The 20,408-nt window shown below is 32.2% G+C and overlaps 1 protein-coding gene across 1 annotated transcript in view; it reads right to left on the reverse strand.

Annotated features, from left to right (window-relative positions):
* Positions 1 to 18,517, reverse strand: part of LOC133329344 (phosphatase Herzog) — a 115,106-nt gene extending 96,589 nt beyond the window's left edge. The window contains exon 1 of the mRNA XM_061537820.1: positions 18,400 to 18,517. Within this exon, the coding sequence (XP_061393804.1) occupies positions 18,400 to 18,472 (73 nt within the window). The 5' untranslated portion in view covers positions 18,473 to 18,517. The remainder of the gene's footprint in view (positions 1 to 18,399) is intronic.
* Positions 18,518 to 20,408: the final 1,891 nt, after the last annotated feature.

The raw sequence follows: 20,408 nt of genomic DNA on the forward strand, positions 1-20,408 counted from the left end.
ATTAAATAAAAATCGGTGCCAGAACAAATTGTCATAGAAGCCCCCCGCCAGCCAGCCAGATGACATCTTGAAACAATTGTGTAAAAATTATTTTTAGAAGTGTTGTTTTGTTGTTGTTGGATTTTTTTTTTTCTACTTATAAATGAGAAATCTATTTTTGTCCAACCAAAAAAAAATTAAATGAAAAAACCTCGAAAAGAAAAAAAATCGGACAAGTTGTCATTATGTGTTTTTTTAATATTTTCTTATTTTGAACAAAAAGAAAAAATACAATATAGTTATGAAAAATATTTTTTGTTTATTTTTTTCTTATTATTTCATTATTTTTATATCATTATTTATTTATTTTTTTAATATTAATATTTTTTGTTTATATTATTATATTATTATTTTTTATATTATTATTTTTTATATTATTATTTTTTATATAATTATTTTTTTATATTATTATTTTTATATTATATTTTATATTATTATTTTTTATGTAATTTTCATTTTAGTGATATTTTTTTGTTATTCTTGTATTTTATTTAATATTTTCTTAAATTTTTTAATTTTTTAGTCTATAATTATTATTATCATAAATATTCTGAAATATAAAAATAAACAATTTTCCAACTTACAAACATTATTCCTATTATACCTATATACACTACTCTCTGCTCTTTCAAGACTCTCAATTTTTATTTCATTATGTTTACATTACTATTTATTTATTTTTTATGTTATTATTTCTTATTTATTTATTTATTATTTATTTATTATTTATTTATTTTTTTATTTATTTTTTTATTATTTATTTATTTATTTATTTATTTTTTTTTATTATTTATTTATTTATTTTTTTTTTATTATTTTTTATTTTATTTTTTTTATTCTAGTATTTTATTTATTATCTACTTTTTTATTTTATAGTTGTTATTATACATTTTCTGACATCTAAAAATAAACAATTTTCCACCTTACAAACATTATTCTAATTAATACACAACTCTCTGCTCTTTTAAGACTCTCTTCTGTTTTTTATTATCACATAATAAAACGGCATTTCTATTATGCGAAATATAAGAATGTATCAACAACAAAGTGTATATCACCCAACAACAACAACATTGTTGCTTTGTAAACACAACACACAAAACACTCCATCGCACACTCTACCACTCACATGTGGAGCCTTTGTCTCTGCCTAACTACTGGTATTGTGGGTGGTTGGTTGATTCGTTTCTTCATTCGTGCAATAACAAAAACAAAAACCGAGCATGCATTATACGGCACACTAGAACATGTCTCGGCATTGGACCGCACATGTGCACTCACAGAAAGCGCGAGCGTAAACAACCACCAATCAGTCTCGTTTGAGCTGTTGATGAAGGTGGTTGTGTTGTCGCTTGTTTTTATGATTTTGATCGTAGCAATGTATTATTGCAGGCGAAGTTTGTCGAGAGAACGAAAGTTACTCTCGCACACTTTGTGTCTGTGTGACCAAACAAATGCATATGTATATGTGCCGACCGCTGCACTAGAACAACAACAACACCATTACCAACTAACATCGTAGCAAGCAAGGCGAGCAGCATGGCTCCCTCGTATAAGAAACACTCTCACCACTCTCTTGTGGAGCCTTTGTCTCTGCCTAACTACTGGTAGTGTGGGTGGTTGGTTGGTTGATTCGTTTCTTCATTCGTGCAATAACAAGAAAAAACGAGCATGCATTACACGACACACAAGAACAACAACAACACCATTGCCAAGAAACACCACATCGTAGCAAGGCAAGCAGCATGGCTCCCTCGTATAAGAAACTGCATGTATTTGGCGAAGAGTACGTACGACGTACGTAAACGGGCATGCATTACACGGCAAACAAGAACAACAACATCATCACCAACCAACTAACATCGCAAGCAAGGCAAGGCAAGGCAAGCATGGCTCCCTCGTATAAGAAACTGCATGCATTTGCCGAAGAGTACGTAATGCTCTAAGCAACATAAACGAACGTGGGGGTGGAGGTGGGTGATGGAGTACGAAGATCTTATTACAATGGCCGAAGAAGACAAACGCCAGTGTAATACTTCTAAGAGCGAGCATAAAAAAGCAATGGAGTGTGTATGTGTGTTTGATGTGTGTGTTTGCTGTGTTGGGGGGGAGTAAGTAGTAGGTCTTATTACAGCATTTGTGAAGGAAGCCTTAGGTGGGTTGTTTGACATTGTCAATACGTGCGTACTATTGTTAAACTGAGAAATAAGAACAAGAGGTAACACAAGAACGAGTGTATGTGTGTGTAAATGAATGTTTGAAATATTAGTAAAAGTGTTAAGACTTTGAAAGAAAAATCAAACGTGGTATTGAATGAATAAAACAAAATAATAAGAAATACTAAAAAATAGAATAAAATAAAATAAAAAAACTAAAATAAAATAAATAAATAAAATATATATAAAATAAAAAAAATAAAATAAAATAAAAAAATAAAATAAAAAAATAAAATAAAAAATAAAATAAAAAAATAAAATAAAAATAAAATAAAAATAATAAAAAAAAAAAATAAAAATAATAAAAAAATAAAATAAAAATAATAAAAAATAAAATAAAAATAATAAAAAAATAAAATAAAAAATTAAAATAAAAAAATTAAAAAATTAAAATAAAATAATAAAATAAATAAAATAGAATAGAATAAAAAAATAAAATAAAAATAAAATTAAAAAAATAAAATAAAAAAATGAAATGAAAAATAATGAAGTAAAATAACAAAATTAAACAAAATAAAATTAAAAAAAAAAATAAAAATAAATAAAAATAAAATAAAAATTAAAATAAATTAAAATAAAATAGAATAAAAAAATAAAATAAAAATATAAAATGAAAAAAAAAATAAATAAAAAATAAATAAATAAAAAAGTTAAATAAAAAATACTGCAAAGCTGCAGTTACAAAAATCGATTTATTTTGCATAGCTCTGTAATGCATTTTCTTGAATTTTTTTTTTTCAAAAATTGTTGAAAAGTTTTCCACAAAACATATATTTTCCTTAAAAAAAAATATATATCATTTCAATCTCCCTGAATTTAAACAAAAATTCTCAAGGGCCAATTTAATTTCTTCTGCTCGCCCACACTTTACTAAGTGAAAGTGAAAACCAAATAAAAATTGAAGAAGAATAGTAAAAAAATAATAATTTATGACAAGAATGAAAAGAAAAAAATGGTAGACACCACCAAAAATAATAAACACACAAACAAACAATTCTGTCTGGATAACGACGACGACAAATGTTGTACAGGTGCCATTGATGGGTGGGTGTAGTGAGGGGGTGGGGGAGAAAGTGTATGAAATTTTTTTTCACAATATAATGACAGAATTCAATGGGACAGAAACACCAGAAAAAAAAAACTGAAAGCCATTCCAGCCAGACAAAATGTTCCATAACATATGTAACAATGCATTTGGGATGAACACACACACACACATACACACATTTCATCCAGCATAAAACCAGGAGGAAAGCGCAAAGAATCTAACAGACAGACACATTTACTAGCCATGTTATGGAAGCCAGCCAGCCAGCCGCGTTTTTCACAATTGGCAAACCCTAAAATAAATAAAAGGAAGGGGGAAAGATAGAAAGAAAAATAATGGCAAAAGAAGATGAACAGAAAAATACTGGAAGAATAACAACAACGGCAACAGCAGCGCGTTGTAAAGCAACAAAAGAAAGGAAAAGCAAACAAAAAAAGTTCAATGACTTCTTTTTTTCATTCTTTTCTGTCATGGCAGGCAGTTAAAGAATATCAAAAAAAACTGCAACAGCAGTTGTAATAACAATAAAAAAAATTAACAAAATATTTTATTGTGGAAAATTTAAAATGTCCCAAAATATTATTTTTTATTTAATTAATTTTTTATATTTTTTTAATTTAATTTTTTCTTCAAATTTTATTTATTTTTAAATTTATTTTTTTTTCATTCTCTTATTAATTTTACTTTAATATTTAATATTTTTTAAGCTCTTTAATTCACATTAATCTATGCAAGAGCTTCTCTTTATAAATTACCCATTAAAAAAGTCTCTTTCACAGTTTCTTATTAATTCTTATTAGAACAAAACTCCCACAAGGCTTCTCTATTAGTTTTCAATTCACAAAACAACTTGCAAATGGGGGGAGAAAGCATCAATTAAGCCCGCAATGAGGATTATCATAGATAAAGAGAGCGAGAACGACAATGAAAGAGAGCATCAAACAACCGTTGCACCAGCCAAACAGTATACTGTTGTGCTTTGTGGGTGCCCTATTGCGTGTGTGTGTATGTGCTTGATAGCTTCTAATCCACATCAAGCAAAACCCCGCACGCCTGCTCTCTCGCGAAAGTAAATAACAGCATACTCTCATGCACAATCAATTGAAACGACTGAAAACCCATTGACACACACACACCGACAACGCAACGCAAATTTGTTATTCTCTGCCCGAGCCTGCTTCAAATGATGACAACAATGAATTGTAACAATGATTTGGATTATGGGAAAGAAAAAAAAACAATAGCAATAACAAAAAATACAAACAAAAACAACAGAAAACATCATGCACTTTAATTGACAAAACAATATGGCCCATTTTGTCGACGACGACGACGACTTTGGTTAGTTTTACAAGGCAATGAATGTTTGTTGTGGAAACATGTCTTTGTTGTTGCTGTTGTTTTTTTTTATGATTTCTGTTGTTGGTTTAGGATTTTTTTAGATGGCAAAAAAAAAATTGCTGCTAAGCCCCACTAACAAACAAAAGAAGAAAAACAGCAAGGCAGCCATCATATGACAATGACATGAGAGCAATGTCCCCGCCGTCAGAGGACTTTTATGCAAAGGCATTGGATGATAAGGAGAGTGAGAGTGGGGTCGAGAGAGAAAGAAATAGATGGCGGCTTTGTAAGTTAGTGGGACAATGACATCATACAACATATTAAGCTAAATATTCATTGAACTTTGAAGTGCAAAATATTAGAAATACAAAAAAATAGACAAGGATGAGAAAAAAATCAGCTGAATAACGATTCAATAAAGACATCTTTAATTTAGACTTAGTTGAATTAGGTTTTCTTTAGAAAATCGGCAATTTTGCTCAGCTGAATTAGGGTTTCTGGATGAAATTTGCAATTCAGCTTAGCTTGGTTTCCCATAAAAAATATTCAATTCAGAATGGCTGAATAAGGTTTCCTATAGGAATTCCGCAATTCAGCCTGGCTGAATAAGTTTTCCCGTAGGAAATCTTCAGACTGGCTGAATTGAGTTTTCAGAATTCTTCAATTTAGCCCAGCTGAATTAGGTTTACCTTAGGAAATTTTTAAATTATCATAGCTGAATATGGTTTTCTTTAGGAAATCTTCAATTCAACCTGGCTGAATAAGGGTTTCTGGAGGAAATCTACAATTTAGTCCAGCTTAATTAGATTTCCAAAAGGAAATATTCAATTCTGCCCACCTTAATTAAGTTTCCACTAAGCAATGTTCATTTTACCTTAGCTGAATTAGGGTTTCCCATTGGAAATATTCAATTTAGCTCAGCTGAATTACGGTTTAGTTAGGAAATATTCAATTTAAGCTAGCTGAATTAGGTTTCGGCTACAAAATCTTTAATTCTGCCCAGCTGATTAAAGCTTCCACTAAGAAATTTTCATTTTACCCTAGCTGAATTAGGTTTCGTGCAAGAAATATTCAATTCAGCCCGGCTGAATGGGGTTTCCTATTGGAAATTTTCAATTCAGCCTAGCCGAATTAGGTTTCCTTTAAGAAATCTTAAATTTTGTCTTTTTTTTGTTTTCTGTAGGAAATCTGCAATTAAGCTCAGCTGAAATAGGTTTCCCATAGGAAATATTCAATGTAGCCCAGTTAAGAAATATTCAATCTAAGCTAGCTGAATTAGTTTTCGATTACGTAATCTTCAATTCTGCCCAGCTGAATTAGGCTTCCATTACTCTTTCATTTTATCCTAGCTGAATAAGGTTTTGTATAGGAAATCTTCAATTCAGCTCGGCTGAATGGGGTTTTCTATTGGAAATTTTTAATTCATCCTAGCTGAATTAGGTTTTCTTTAAGAATTCTTAAAATTTGCCTAGATGAAAAGGGTTTTCTGTAGGAAATCTGCAATTTAGCTCAGCTGAATTCGGATTCCCGTAGGAAATATTCAATTTACCTCAGCTGAATTACGATTTAGTTTGGAAATACTCTATTTAACTTAGCTGAATTAGGTTTCGGTTACGAAATCTTCAATTCCGCCCAGCTGAATTAGGCTTCCATTAAGAAATTTCATTTTACCCTAGCTGAATTAGGTTTTTGAACAATTCAGCTTAGCTGAATAAGGTTTCTAGCTCAACAATGTCAATTTATTTATTGTTTTGTTGTAAACAATGTATTTTAGTTTGCCTTATTTAGGGTTTCAGGTTGTTATTGGGTATCTGAAAGTAATGAAACCAGTTTTTTTTTTTGTTTTCTCAATAATGAATGTGGGTTTTTTGTTCTGTTCAGCTCACTTGTTTATATTTCTATATATTATTTTTTTGGATTTCAAATCTCAGCATTGTCGAACAAATCATGAATTGCGTTTTAATAAAAATAAGCTAGCTAGCCAGCCAGCAGCAGTTTATCTCAATTGATTTGCCTGACTGACTGGTTATAACGTTTAATATTTTATGAATTAGATTTGTGATTCTAAACACACGAGATGTGAAAAACAAAATTCAGCACAGACACCGCCAGAGTGACAGTGAATGTAAAGCCAGCCAGTCAGTCAGCAATCTGACATGTAAACTATTATTTTTGTTGTGAGTCTCCCTCCCCGCACCACGACTACCCATTTGTTCAACCATTCGTCCATAGAACTATTCATCTCGTCAGTTCGCAAACATTGTAAAAAATATATCCCCATAAAATTACAAACATACAAACAGAATATGGGTGAGAAAAGAAAAATAAACAAAACGAAGTTTTGCACAATTTTGAAAATAAATATTGGCCACATATTCATAGAAAAAATAAATAAACCAATAATTTAAAAATTTCTATGAATTTTAGCTTAGCTGAATAAGGTTTTTGCAGGAAATCTTCAATTCAGCTTGGCTGAATAATTGTTTCTATTGGAATTCTTCAATTCAGCCTGGCTGAATAAGGTTTTCTATAGGAAATCTACAATTCAGCTTGGCTGAATAAGGTTTCCAGTAGGAAATCTTCAATTTAGCCTGGCTGAATAAGGTTTTCTATAGGAAATCTTCAATTTAGCCTGGCTGAATAAGGTTTCCTTTGGGAAATCTTCAATTCAGCCTGGCTGAATAAGGTTTCCTTTGGGAAATCTTCAATTCAGCCTGGCTGAATAAGGTTTCCTTTGGGAAATCTTCAATTCAGCCTGGCTGAATAAGGTTTCCTTTGGGAAATCTTCAATTCAGCCTGGCTGAATAAGGTTTCCTTTGGGAAATCTTCAATTCAGCCTGGCTGAATAAGGGTTTATATGGGTAATCTTCAATTCCGCTTGGCTGAATAAGGTTTCCCAAAGGAAATCTTCAATTCAGCCTGGCTGAATAAGGCTTTCTATGGGAAATATTGAAATCAGCCCGGTTGAATAAGGTTTTCTATAGGAAATCTTCAATTCAGCGTGGCTGAATAAGCTTTTGTATGGGAAATCTTCAATTCAGCTTTCAGGTTTCTTATAGGTTTCAGGTTTCTTATAGGAAATCTTCAATTCAGACTAGGTGTCCTACGGTAAATATTCAGTTTTGCCTAGCTGAATTAGTTTTGCGGTAGGAAATTTACAATTTTTCCCAGCTGAATAATGTTTCTAGTTTCAAATCTTCAATTCCTCTTAGCTGAATTAGGTTTCCAGTAAAACAAGTACACTTTTGATAAGCTGAATTAGGTTTCTAATATCAAATCTTTAATTCAGCCTTGCTGAATTTGGTTTCCAGTAAGAAATTGGCGATTCTGGCCGGCTGAATAATGTTTCTAGTGTCAAATCTTCAATTCCTCTTAGCTGAATTACGTTTCCAGTAAAACAAGTACACTTTTGATAAGCTGAATTAGGTTTCTAATATCAAATCTTTAATTCAGCCTTGCTGAATTTGGTTTCCAGTAAGAAATTGACGATTCTGGCCGGCTGAATTAGGTTTCGAGTACCAAATCTTCAATTCAGCCTAGCTGAATTAGTTCTCTAGAATAAAACGTCCATATTATGTCTGCTGAATTTGTTTTCTTGTAGAAAAATAATAATACTGCGTTGCTAAATTAGTGTTCTATAAATAAATCTTCAATTCTGCTCCTGCTGAATTAGCTTTCCATGAGAAAATCTTAAATTCTGCGTTGATGTATTAGCTTTCCAAGAGGAACTCTTCAATTCTGCCCAGCTGAATAAGATTTTCTATACGAAATTTTCAATTTAGCCCAGCTGAATTTTGATTTCCTTGGCAAATCTTCAATTCAGCTGAGCTGAATTAGGTTTCCAGTAGGAAATCGACAATTCAGCTCAGTTGAATTAGGTTTTCAAAACCAAATCTTCAATTTAGCCTAACTGAATTTTGATTTCTTTGGGAAATCTTTAATTCAGCATAGCTGAATCAGGTTTACTGTAAAAAATTTTAAATTTGTCGCTGCTGAATTAGATTTCCAGTAGAAAATCTTTCAATTAACTTAACGGAATTAGTTTTCAAATCGATAATCTATAATTTAGCATAGCTGAATTAGGTTTCCTAAAGGACATTTTCAATTTAGCTTAGCTGAAATAGTTTTCCTATGCGAAATCTTCAATTTAGTTCAGCTGAATTGGGTTTCCATTAGAAAATCGTTAATTTAGCCTAGCTGAATTACATTTTTCAAAGAAATATTTTTAATTCAGTTTAGCTGAATTAGGTTTCCTATGCGAAATCTTAAATTTAACACAGCTGAATTAGGTATCCATTAGAAAATCGTTAATTTAGCTCAGCTTAATTAGGTTTCCTATACGAAATGTTCAATTTAGGCCAGCTGAAATGGGTTTCCATTAGAAAATCTTCAACTTAGGCCCAGCTGAATTACATTTTCCAAAGAAATTTTTCAATTCAGCTTAGCTGAATTAGGTTCCCATTAGAAAATCTTCAACTTAGGCCCAGCTGAATTACATTTTCCAAAGAAATTTTTCAATTCAGTTTAGCTGAATTGAGTTAATATGATTCTAAACTAATATTTCGCTGTGGAACAATGTTTATTTCAAATCATTATAAAAATAATGATGTGAAAACTTCAAAAACAAAACACAAAAATGTAGGTTTTTTGTTTTGCTATCTCTAAAGATTTAGGTGAACGTGGAAGAAGAAGAAAAAAAATGAATTTTTGCCAAACCAGTTTTGTGGTTGGTGGGGGCGGGGGTCGTAAATTGTTGAAGTCAGTAGTTCAGTTTGTCAAGACACCGACGCAACAAATATCAACACAGCATGCATGACCCGATCTCCGACCCGTCGCCATACGTTTCCTTCCGCTGAAGTCGTCGGCAAAGAGTGTGAGAGAGAGAGAGCAAGCGAGCCAGGGCTCTGTGACAGCTGTCGTTGGTGGTGTTTTGACAATTGTTTCGTTTTTTTTTTTTTTTTTTTTTGTTTCACTTGTTGTGTGGCTTTTTTTGGTGCCAAAAGAAGAGGTTTAGCCGGGCAGCAGGAAGGCGACGTCTAAGAGGCAATGATGTTGTTGGCTTGTAGTTTTTGTTGTCTTGCTCATTTTGAGATATTATGTTTCGTTGTTGTTGTTTTTTTTTCAAGGTCTTATTTTATGTGATTTTATTTTGTTTCAGTTATTGTTGTTGGTGTTGTTGTTGCTGTTGTTTCGGACAACCATACAATTGTTTAGATTTTGTTTCCAATTATTTATTTATTTGGATGTGACTTTTGCTCTGGTTGGGGGAATATTTTTGTTCTCAAGACTTGTGCCAGCGGAGGGTTGCTTGCTGCCTGGCTGAACAGAAAATATTTAGATTTATGTTTTTTTTTTGCTAAATATATATAAATAGATTTTATTTTTGACCTAATTTAAAAAATCATTAAAATATTTATCTGCCTCAGCGCTTGTGTTTTGGATAATGAAATTTATAATATTGAAATTATAAAAAAATAAATAATATAAATTAATTTAAAAAAATCAGAATTAAAAAAAAATACAAAATCAGAATAAAAAAAATTAAAAAAAAAATTAAAAAAAATTAATAAAAAAATTACAAAAAAATAATCCACTTTTTATTAACATTTCCCGTTCCCCTTTACCTAACTTCTTCTAGAATCCAAAATTTCTGTAAATATATGTTTTGTGTTCCAATAAATTCAATTTATTGACACGACGGCACACACAATTCGGTCTCAAAATCTCCTTCGTCGGCCGATCTCTTCAATTTGCAAATGAGTGTGAATTGAAATTTATTTATTGACGACTACACACGTTTGCACACACAATTAACATGTGAATGTAATAAAAACGAAAATGAAAAATACAAAATCTGACGACAATGATGACGGCTGACGAACGTTGTTGCTACGAATGACGACAGTCATTGAAATTGCTAAAGTAAATAATAATAAAAAAACAAGAACAACTTGGCGAATAAAATTGTTTTTCTATGGACTTGTCCATAGAAAATGTTTTTTCTATGGATATTTTCCATCAGAAACCTAATTCAGCTGAGTTGAATTGTAGATTTCCGACTGGAAACCTAATTCAGCTGAGCTGAATTGTAGATTTCCGACTGGAAACGTAATTCAGCTGAGCTGAATTGAAGATTTCCTTAAGAAATCAAAATGGGAACATTTTTATATTTGTCATTGAAAACCTAATTCAGGTGATCTGAATTGAAGATTTCCTACTAAAAACCTAATTCAGCTGAGCTGAATTGATGATATTCTACTGTAAACCTAATTAAGCTAAGCTGAATTGTAAATTTCCTAATGGAAACCTAATTCAGCTGAACTGAATTGTAGATTTCCAACGGGAAACCTAATTCAGCTAAGTTGAATTGAAGATTTCCTACTGTAAACCTAATTCAGCTGGGCTGAATTGAAGATTTTCTAAAAAACTCAAAATTCAGCTGCAAAAATTTGAAGATTTGTTATTAAAAACCGAATTCAGCTAAGCAAAATCGTAAATTTTCTATAGGAAACCTAATTCAGCTGATTAAAAATGTAAATTTCCTAATGGAAACCTAATTCAGCTAAGCTGATTTAAAGATTTCGCATAGGAAAACTAATTCAGCTGAGCAAAATTATAAATTTCCTACCGAAAACCTAATTCAGCTAGGCTGAATTGGAAATTTAGCACTAGAAACATTATTCCACTGAGCTGATTGGAAGATTTAGCATTAGAAACATTACTCATCTGAGCAAAATTGTTAATTCATATTGGCAAAATTGTAAATTTTCTACAAGAAAACAAATTCAGCAGGAAAAATATGAAAATTTTACTGTAGAAAACTGATTTAGCTAGGCTGAATTATAGATTTTCTATTCGAAATCTAATTCAGCTGGCCGAAATTATAAATTTCTTACAGGAAACCTAATTCAGCTGGGCTAAATTGAAGATTTCCTATAGGAAACATTATTCAGCCAGGTTGAATTAAAGATTTCCTATAAGAAACATTATTCGGCCAGGCTGAATTGAAGATTTCCTATTGGAAATCTTATTCAGCCAGGCTGAATTGAAGATTTCCTATAGGAAACCTTATTCAGCCAGGCTGAATTGAAGATTTCCTATAGGAAACCTTATTCAGCCAGGCTGAATTGAAGATTTCCTATAGGAAACCTTATTCAGCCAGGCAGAATTGAAGATTTCCTATTGGAAACCTTATTCAGCCAGGCTGAATTGAAGATTTCCTATAGGAAACCTTATTCAACCAGGCTGAATTGAAGATTTCCTATAGGAAACCTTATTCAGCCAGGCTGAATTGAAGATTTCCTATAGGAAACCTTATTCAGCCTGGCTGAATTGAAGATTTCCTATAGGAAACCTTATTCAGCCTGACTGAATTGAAGATTTCCTATATAAACCTAATTCAGCCACACTGAATTGCAGATTCGGTTTCGGAAACCTAATTCAGCCACGCTGAATTGCAGATTTCTTATAGAAAATCTAATTCAGCAAAGCTGAATTGCAGATTTGTTATCGGAAACCTAATTCAGCTTAGCTGAATTGCAGATTTCTTATCGGAAACCTAATTCTAATTTTTTCCAGTTCCATTTTAATGGTGTGAAATATGGAATTTTTATTGTTATTCAATTTTGTTGCTGAATGGATTGTGTGGGTTGAAACCACACAATCCCCATTCAGTAACAATTTTCAGTTGTTGTTGTTTTTCTTAAGATATTCTCAGTGTGGTTTATTGTTTTCTTTCAGGGCTATTGTTTTGTTTTGTTGTTTTCAGATTTGAATAAATTTGTTAGTTCTCGGTTTTGGATCGCTTCCGTTTCTATTGTTTTGTTTTGAAATAAAAAATTCAAATGAGATTTATTTCATATCAAGTCGAGGTTTTATAATCACACCTAAATATGGATATTTTTTGACACCATGGATTTTGTATTTATTCATTTAAAAAAAAATCAGGGAATATCTTCCCCACTCTTTAGAGAATTGTTACTGGAAACCCAATGTCACCTCTCTTCAAAAAATCAAAAAAAAAAAACTGTTCTCTCTTTATGAATATTCCTTCCCTTCTGCAGTTATGGAATGTCGTAAATTAATAGCCTTTTTTTGTTCGCATGCTAGAAACACCACAATTGCCATAAGAGAGATAACATTCCACACATTTTTATCGGGTCAGGAGGCAAGCTTGACTGGTGGGCCTGCCTGCCTCATTCGATGGTTTGTTATTTAGAAACGCTCCACACTAATTGAATTCACGCACATTCATGTTTTTAATTTTTCTGTGCCCCATTCGTTCGTAGTTCTCCAATGGTCGGTCAGCCGACCATTTGTTGGAGCAGTGAATTCCACAACATTTGATTATTGTCATCATTAGCACATTTTTATTGTTGTTGTTGTTATTGCTGTGTGTGTGTGTGCTCTTTCTAAACTGGCCATTGGCCGCATTGGCACTGTCTGTCTATGGAAATGATGGAAATACTTTTGAGTATGACTTTCGAAGTTTTGTATACTACACGTTTAAATATTTTATTTTTCTACTGCTACAACAACAAAATGAACAATATTGTTGTTGTTGACGACCCAAATTGTTATTACGAAAAGAAAAATTCTTAAGTTGAAAAAAAAATGAAACGTGAATGGTGTTTTGGGACCCTTCGAAAGGCATTTTAAGTGGAAAAGAAAGTGAAAGCTTACAAATAGAATAAATTCAGCTACGCTGAATTTTAAATTTTTTACAGGAAAACCAATTCAGCTAAGCTGAATTGATTATTTCCTATAGGAAACCTAATTCAGCAAGGCTGAATTAACGATTTCCAACAGAAAAGTTAATACTGCAAGGCTGGATTGAGAATTTCCTAAAGAAAACCTAATTCAGCAGGCCTATCTTAAAGATTTACTTAAGTATACCTAATTCAGCTAGGCAAAAATAAAATTTGTTCTACAGAAGAAGCTATTTAGCGGGGCTGCGTTGAAAATTTTTCAATAAAAACTTAATTCAGCGAGGTGGAATTGAGGATTTCCTAAAGGAAACCTAATTCAGCTGGGCTAAATTGAAGATTTTGAGTAGGAAAACTAATTCAGCTAAGCTGAATTGAAGATTATCTAATGAAAATCTAATTCAGCTGAGCTAAATTCAAGATTTTCGAATTGAAACCCAATTCAGCTGGGCTAAATTGAAGATTTCGTATAGGAAAACGAATTCAGCTGAGCTGAATTGAAAAATTCCTTTAGGAAACCTAATTCAGCTGGACTAAATTCAAGATTTTCGAATGGAAACCCAATTCAGCTGGGCTAAATTGAAGATTTTATGTTGGAAAACTAATTCAGCTAAGGTGAATTGAAACATTCCTTTAGGAATCCAAATTCAGCTGGGCTAAATTCAAGATTTTCGAATGGAAACCCAATTCACCTGGGCTAAATTGAAGATTTCGGAAAGCGAATTCAGCCAAGCTGAATTGAAGATTTCCTATAGGACACCTAATTCAGCTGGGCTGAATTGAATATTTCCTAAAGGAAACCTAATTCATCTGGCCTGAATTGAAGATTTCCTAAAGGAAACCATATTCAGCTAAGTAGAATTGAACATTTCCCAATGGAAATCGAATTCAGAAGGCTTAGATACAAAATTTCTAAATAAAAAACTAATTCAGCTGGGTTAAATTGAAGATTTCTTAAGGGAAATCAAATTCAGCTGGGCTAAATTGAAGATTTTTTAAAGGAAGTCTAATTCAGTTCTGTTAAATAGCGGATTTCATAAAGCAAACATAATTCAGCTGAGTTTAATAGAAGATTTCCTATATTCAGCTGAGTATAATTGAAGATTTCGTAATGGAAACCCTATTCAGCTGATTAGAATTAAAAATTTCTTAAGGGAAATCCAATTCAGCTGGCCTAAATACAAGATTTCTAAATAAAAATCTAATTCAGCTGGGTTACATTGAAGATTACCTAAGGGAAATCGAATTCAGCTGGGCTAAATTGAAGATTTATTAAAGGAAGTCTAATTCAGTTGCGTTAAATTGCTGATTTCATAAAGGATATCTAACTCAGCTGAATTTAATGAAAGATTTCCTATGGGAAATCTTATTCAGCTACACACAATTGAAGATTTCCTAATGGAAACCCTATTCAGTTGGGTAGAATTGAATATTTCTTAATAAAAATCAAATTCAGGTGAATTAAATTGAATTCAGCGAGACAAAATTCTATATTTCTTAAAGAAACTCAAATTCAGCTTGGCTAAATTGAAGATTTTTTAAGTGAAATCGAATTCAGCTGGACCAAAAAAAAATTCAGCTGAGCTAAATTGAAGATTTCTTAATGAGAGGCTAATTCAGCTGAGCTTAATTGATTTTTTCCGTAACAAGCCTAATACAGCTGCTCAAAATTTCCGATTTCCTTTAAAAAACCCCCATTCAGCTGGGTAAAATTGAAGATTTCCTAATGGAAACCCTATTCAGCTGGGTAGAATTGGAGATTTCAATTTGGGAAGGCTAATTCAGCTGGCCTAGATATTAGATTTCTCAATAAAAATCTAATTCAGCTAGGCTAAATTGAAGATCTCTTAAGGGAAACACAATTCAGCTGAGCTAAATTGGAGATCTCTTAAGGGAAACACAATTCAGCGGGGGCTAAATTCAACATTTCTTAATAAAAAATCTAATTCAGCTGAGCTAAATTGAAGATTTCTTAATGAAAGTCTAATTCAGCTGCACTTAATTGAATTTTTTCTATAATAAGCCTAATACAGCTGCTCAAAAATTGAGATTTCCTTTAAAAACCCCAATTCAGCTGGGCAGAATTGAAGATTTCCTAATAGAAATCCTATTCAGCTGAGCTGAATTGCCGATTTCTTGTGTAAAACCCAATTTCATATGGATTATATTGAAGATTTCCTTTCGGAAAGCTAATTCAGCTGGGCTGAATTGCCGATTTCTTGTATAAAATTCAATTTCAAGTGGACTTAATTGATGAATTCATTTAGGAAAGCTAATTCAGCTAAAAATTGAAATTGAAAAATTCCAATGGAAAATTTTATTCAGCAAAGTTTTTTTTTTTGCCTTATTAAAATGTTAATTTTTTGTCTGTCGTATTTTAAATAAATTAATTAATATTTTCTTGCCCAATTATGATAACAAAAAATCCCATGCCTCTTGTCTAGCAGGAGATTTTAATCCACAGCATAAGAAACAAATATAAAGTTAATTAAAATTCCAAACTGAAATAATTCGGTCATCATGATTTTTACATCTACTTCTTCTTTTCTTATTGTTGTTATTGCATGGCCATCCTATAAATTACTTTATTTTTAATATTATTTCAGCATAAAGTAAACATATAACCATTACTGCAAGAGATCATCGTTAAATTACAAGAGAACGAAAGAGTGAGAGCATGAGAGTGTGAGAGTTGAAGTAGTAAAGGGTGTTTGGTGTTGGTATTGTTGCTGCTGTTGCTGCCTACCATGTATTGTGTGACTTGTACATGAATGAATTAATGATAACTTTCACATTCTTCTTGTTCAATTCTGTTTGTTTTTGTTTTATTTTTTATTCCGGCAGTAAAAAGCCAAGCCAAGACGACATGGAATAAAGGTCAGCTAGTCAGTCAACCAGCCAGCAAATGGTGACAGCAACAACAGCAGCAACGGTGCTCAATCATCAACAACATTTCAAGCTATGGCAGCGGCTGCAGCAGCAACGGCAGAATTCCAATTTAATTCATGATATAAGAAGAAGACAACTGAAGACATTCACACAAACACACACAGAGATACTCACACACAGTGAGAGACGCTCACTAAAATAGAGTCGCATTGCATTGTTTTTGTTGGATTGGATAAAAAAATTGTGTGTTTACATTTCATGGGAAAGAAACCGGCTTGAGATTGATAGTTGCCCCATGATGGCGAGGAGGACCATAACGGCAATAATAATAACGATGAGGATGATGATGAACTCACCACATGTAAACAACAACCAGCCATGAGGGGGGTATAAAAAACAACAATATAAACTAAAACAAATTATGAGTCATCGCGCCGTGCTGTTATAGAAATTTTGTGTAACAGTTTATCTTTAAGAAACTCGGTAATTCAGCTTGGCGGAATTGGGGTTTTCGTGACGGAATCTGCAATTTCGACCAGCTGAATAAGGGTTTCACTAGGAAATCTTCAGTTTTGCTCAGCTGAATTAGGTTTTCATTAGGAAATCTGCAATTCAGCGTAGCTGAATAAGGTTTTCATTAGGAAATCTGCCGTTCTGACCCGCTGAATAGGGTTTTCCATAGGTAATTCGCAATATTTACCCGCTGAATAAAGGTTTCTATACGAAAATTTTTAATACCGTCCAGCTGAATAAGTTATTCTTTACGAAACCTGTAATTCTGATCAGCTGAATTTGATTTTCCATGGGAAATCTGTAATTTTTACCCGCTGAATAAAGGTTTCTACAGGAAATCTCCAATTCTGACCCGCTGAATTGGGTTTTTCATAGAAATTTTTCAATTCAGTCTAGCTGAATTTGAGATTTTATAGGAAATCTTCAATTCAGCCCAGGTTTTCATTGGGAAATCTTCAGTTCTGCTCAGCTGAATTAGGTTTTAAATAGAAAATCCTCAATTCTGCTCAGCTGAATTAGGTTTTCATGCGAAAATCTTCAATTCCGACCTGCTGAATTGGATTTTCTATAGGAAATCTGCAATTTTTACCCGCTGAATGAAGGTTCCTATAGGAAATCGTCCATTCTGCCCAGCTGAATTAGGCTATTGTTAAGAAATCTACAATCCAACTCAGCTGAATTAGGTGTTCATTGGGAAATCTTCAGTTCTGCTCAGCTGAATTAAGTTTTCATTGGAAAATCTGCAATTCCGACCTGCTGAATTGGATTTCCTATAGGAAATCTACAATTTTGACCCGCTGAATGAAGTTTCCTACAGGAAATCTTCAATTCTGCCCAGCTAAATTAGGCTTTTGTTAAGAAATCTACAATCCAGTCCAGCTGAATTAGGTTTTCAATAAGAAATCATCAATTCTGACCCGCTGAATTGGAGATTCTATAGGAAATCTTCATTTCCATCCCGCTGAATTGGGGTTTCCATAGGAAATCTTCAATTCTGACCAGCTGAATTGGATTGTCCATAAGAAATTCGCAATTTTGACCCGCTGAATGAATATTTCTATAGGAAATCTTCAATTCATCAAAGCTGAATTAGGCTTTCGTTAAGAAATCTACAATCCATGCCAGCTGAATTGGGTTTTAATTGTGAAATTTTCAGTTCTGCTCAGCTGAATTAGGTTTTCATTGGGAAATCTTCAGTTCTGCTCAGCTGAATTAGGTTTTCAAAAAGAAATCTTCAATTCTGACCCGCTGAATTGGAGTCTCTGTAGGAAATCTTAATTTCCATCCCGCTGAATTGGGGTTTCCATAGGAAATCTTTAATTCTGACCCGCTGAATTGTAGTTTCCATAGGAAATTTTCAATTCAGCCCAGCTGAATTAGGTTTCCATAAGGAAATGTTCATTTCAGCCTGGCTGAATTTAGTTTCCATACGGTAATCTTTAATTCCGCCCAGCTCAATTAGATTTTCATTAAGAAATCCACAATTCCGCCCAGCTGAATTTGGTTTTCATGAAGGAATTCACAAATTCCCCTTGCTAAATTAGGTTCCCCTTTGAAAATCTGCAATCTATTTCAGCTTAAAACGTTCTTTTGTTATTCGAAATACACCTTTTATTTTAAAAATTAAAAATAAATCAGTTTTACTTACCTTTTTCATTTGGATAAACATTTAATTGTTCGTCATCGCGGGCGACTTGTGTGATTATTGATGTTGCATCCATTTAAGCATAAATTGTTTAACCAAAAAGATCAGCAAAAAAGAAAATGGGAACGCAAAAATTATTTTGTTCAGATGCGAATGGTGTTTGGGATACCAGAAAAAACAGCAGGACGTCGTTTTGGGTCGAAAATAATTTTTTTATGAGTCGATGAAATTTTTATTATTTAACAAAAATTAATATTTTTTGCCGGCAAAAATCACTTTATAAACTTCTTTTTATAAAAAATATTCTATTTAAAATTATTTCAAAAGCACTGATATTTATTTTTTTTAACAAAACGAAATGCTTTCACTTTTAAGAAGATCTGAAAAGAGAGGGGAAAGAAAAAAATTTAAATTAGTGATAAGGGAAAATGAATTTAAAATTATAAAAAAATTAATTAAAATAACACAAATGAATTAAACTCCACCAATTAATCAAACCAAATTCAGCTTAGTAAAATTTAATATTTTGTAATAGACACCTAATTCAGACATGGTAATTTCAAAATTTCCCAATAAAAATCAAATTCTGCTAGGCTAAATTGAAGATTTCATAATGGAAACCTAATTCATCTAGGCTAAATTGAAGATTTCCTAAGGAAAACCCTAATTCAGCTAGGCAAAATTGAAGATTTCCTAAGTGAAACCTAATTCAGGTGGCCTAAATTGAAGACTTCCTGATGAAACCCCAATTCAGCTAGGTTAAATTGAATATTTCCTAATAAAACCCTAATTCAGCTAGGCTAAATTGAAGATATCCTAAAGGAAACCTAATTCAGCTTGGCTAAAATGCAGATTTAGTACCGCACACAGAACTCAGATGGGCTTTATGGTACATTTTCAATTTAAACTTTAATTCAGCTACGCTGAATTGCATATTTCCTGATAGAAACCTAATCCAGCGAGAGCTTAATTGCAACTTTTCTGCCAAAACTCATATTCAGCTGAATTTTTCTTTAAGGAGAATTATTTAGTTATGCTGAATTGAAGATTTGTTATAGCAACTGCCATTTAGCCGGGCGGAATTGTAGATTTCGTGTTGGAAACCTAATTCAGCTATGCTGTAAGCAGCTAAGCTAAGCTGAAATTAAAATTTCGCATTAAAAACCAAATTTAGCGGAGTTTAATTGAATATCTCCTACGGAAACTCAAATTCAGCTGAGCTGAATTGAATATTTCATAATGAAAACCTAATTCAGCTAGTCTAAATTTAAGATTTCGTATAGAAAGTCTAATTCAGCGCCAATTTGTTGATTTCGTCATTTAAACTGCTAATTCAGCAAAGCTGAATTGCAGATTTTCTTATGGAAACCCAATTTCGGTAGTCTAAATGAACATATTATATAGAAACTCTTATTCATCTGGGCAGAATTGTATATTTCGTAGTGGAAACCTAATTCAGCTAGGCTGAATTGAAGATTTTATAATAAAAACCTAATTCAGCTAGCCTAAATTTAAGATTTCGCGTAAACACTATTATTCATATGGAGGGAGTTGTAAATTTCATGATGTAAACCAAATTCAGCTGAGCTGAATTGAATATTTTATACTAAAAACCTAATTCAGATAGTCTATATTGAATATTTCCTATAGAAAAATCCTATTCAGCTGGGCCAATTTGTTGATTTCGTCATTTAAACCTAATTCAGCTAAGCTGAATTGCAGATTTCTTTGTAAAAACCAAATTCAGCTTAGCAAAATTGCAGATTTCTAATGAAAGTCTAATTCATCAGGGCTAAATTTTAAAATTTTATTCAATTCAGCTGAGTTGAGTTGCAGATTTTCCAATTAAAAAATAAATTTGGAATTTGTATATTTTTGGGCGTTTTCTTAAAGTCTCATAAAATGTTTCACGAAAATCTCAAAAACCGGCTTTGCGGATTTGAGAACCGGTCCTTTGTGCTAAGACCAAATCTTAAGCCAGCCACCCAGTTATGATTCATATTTTTTTTTTT

The sequence above is a fragment of the Musca vetustissima genome, unplaced genomic scaffold, assembly GCF_032173495.1.
Source record: "Musca vetustissima isolate MV318-11 ecotype Yass unplaced genomic scaffold, APGP_CSIRO_Mvet_v1 utg9169, whole genome shotgun sequence".
Taxonomy (NCBI): Eukaryota; Metazoa; Arthropoda; class Insecta; order Diptera; family Muscidae; genus Musca; species Musca vetustissima.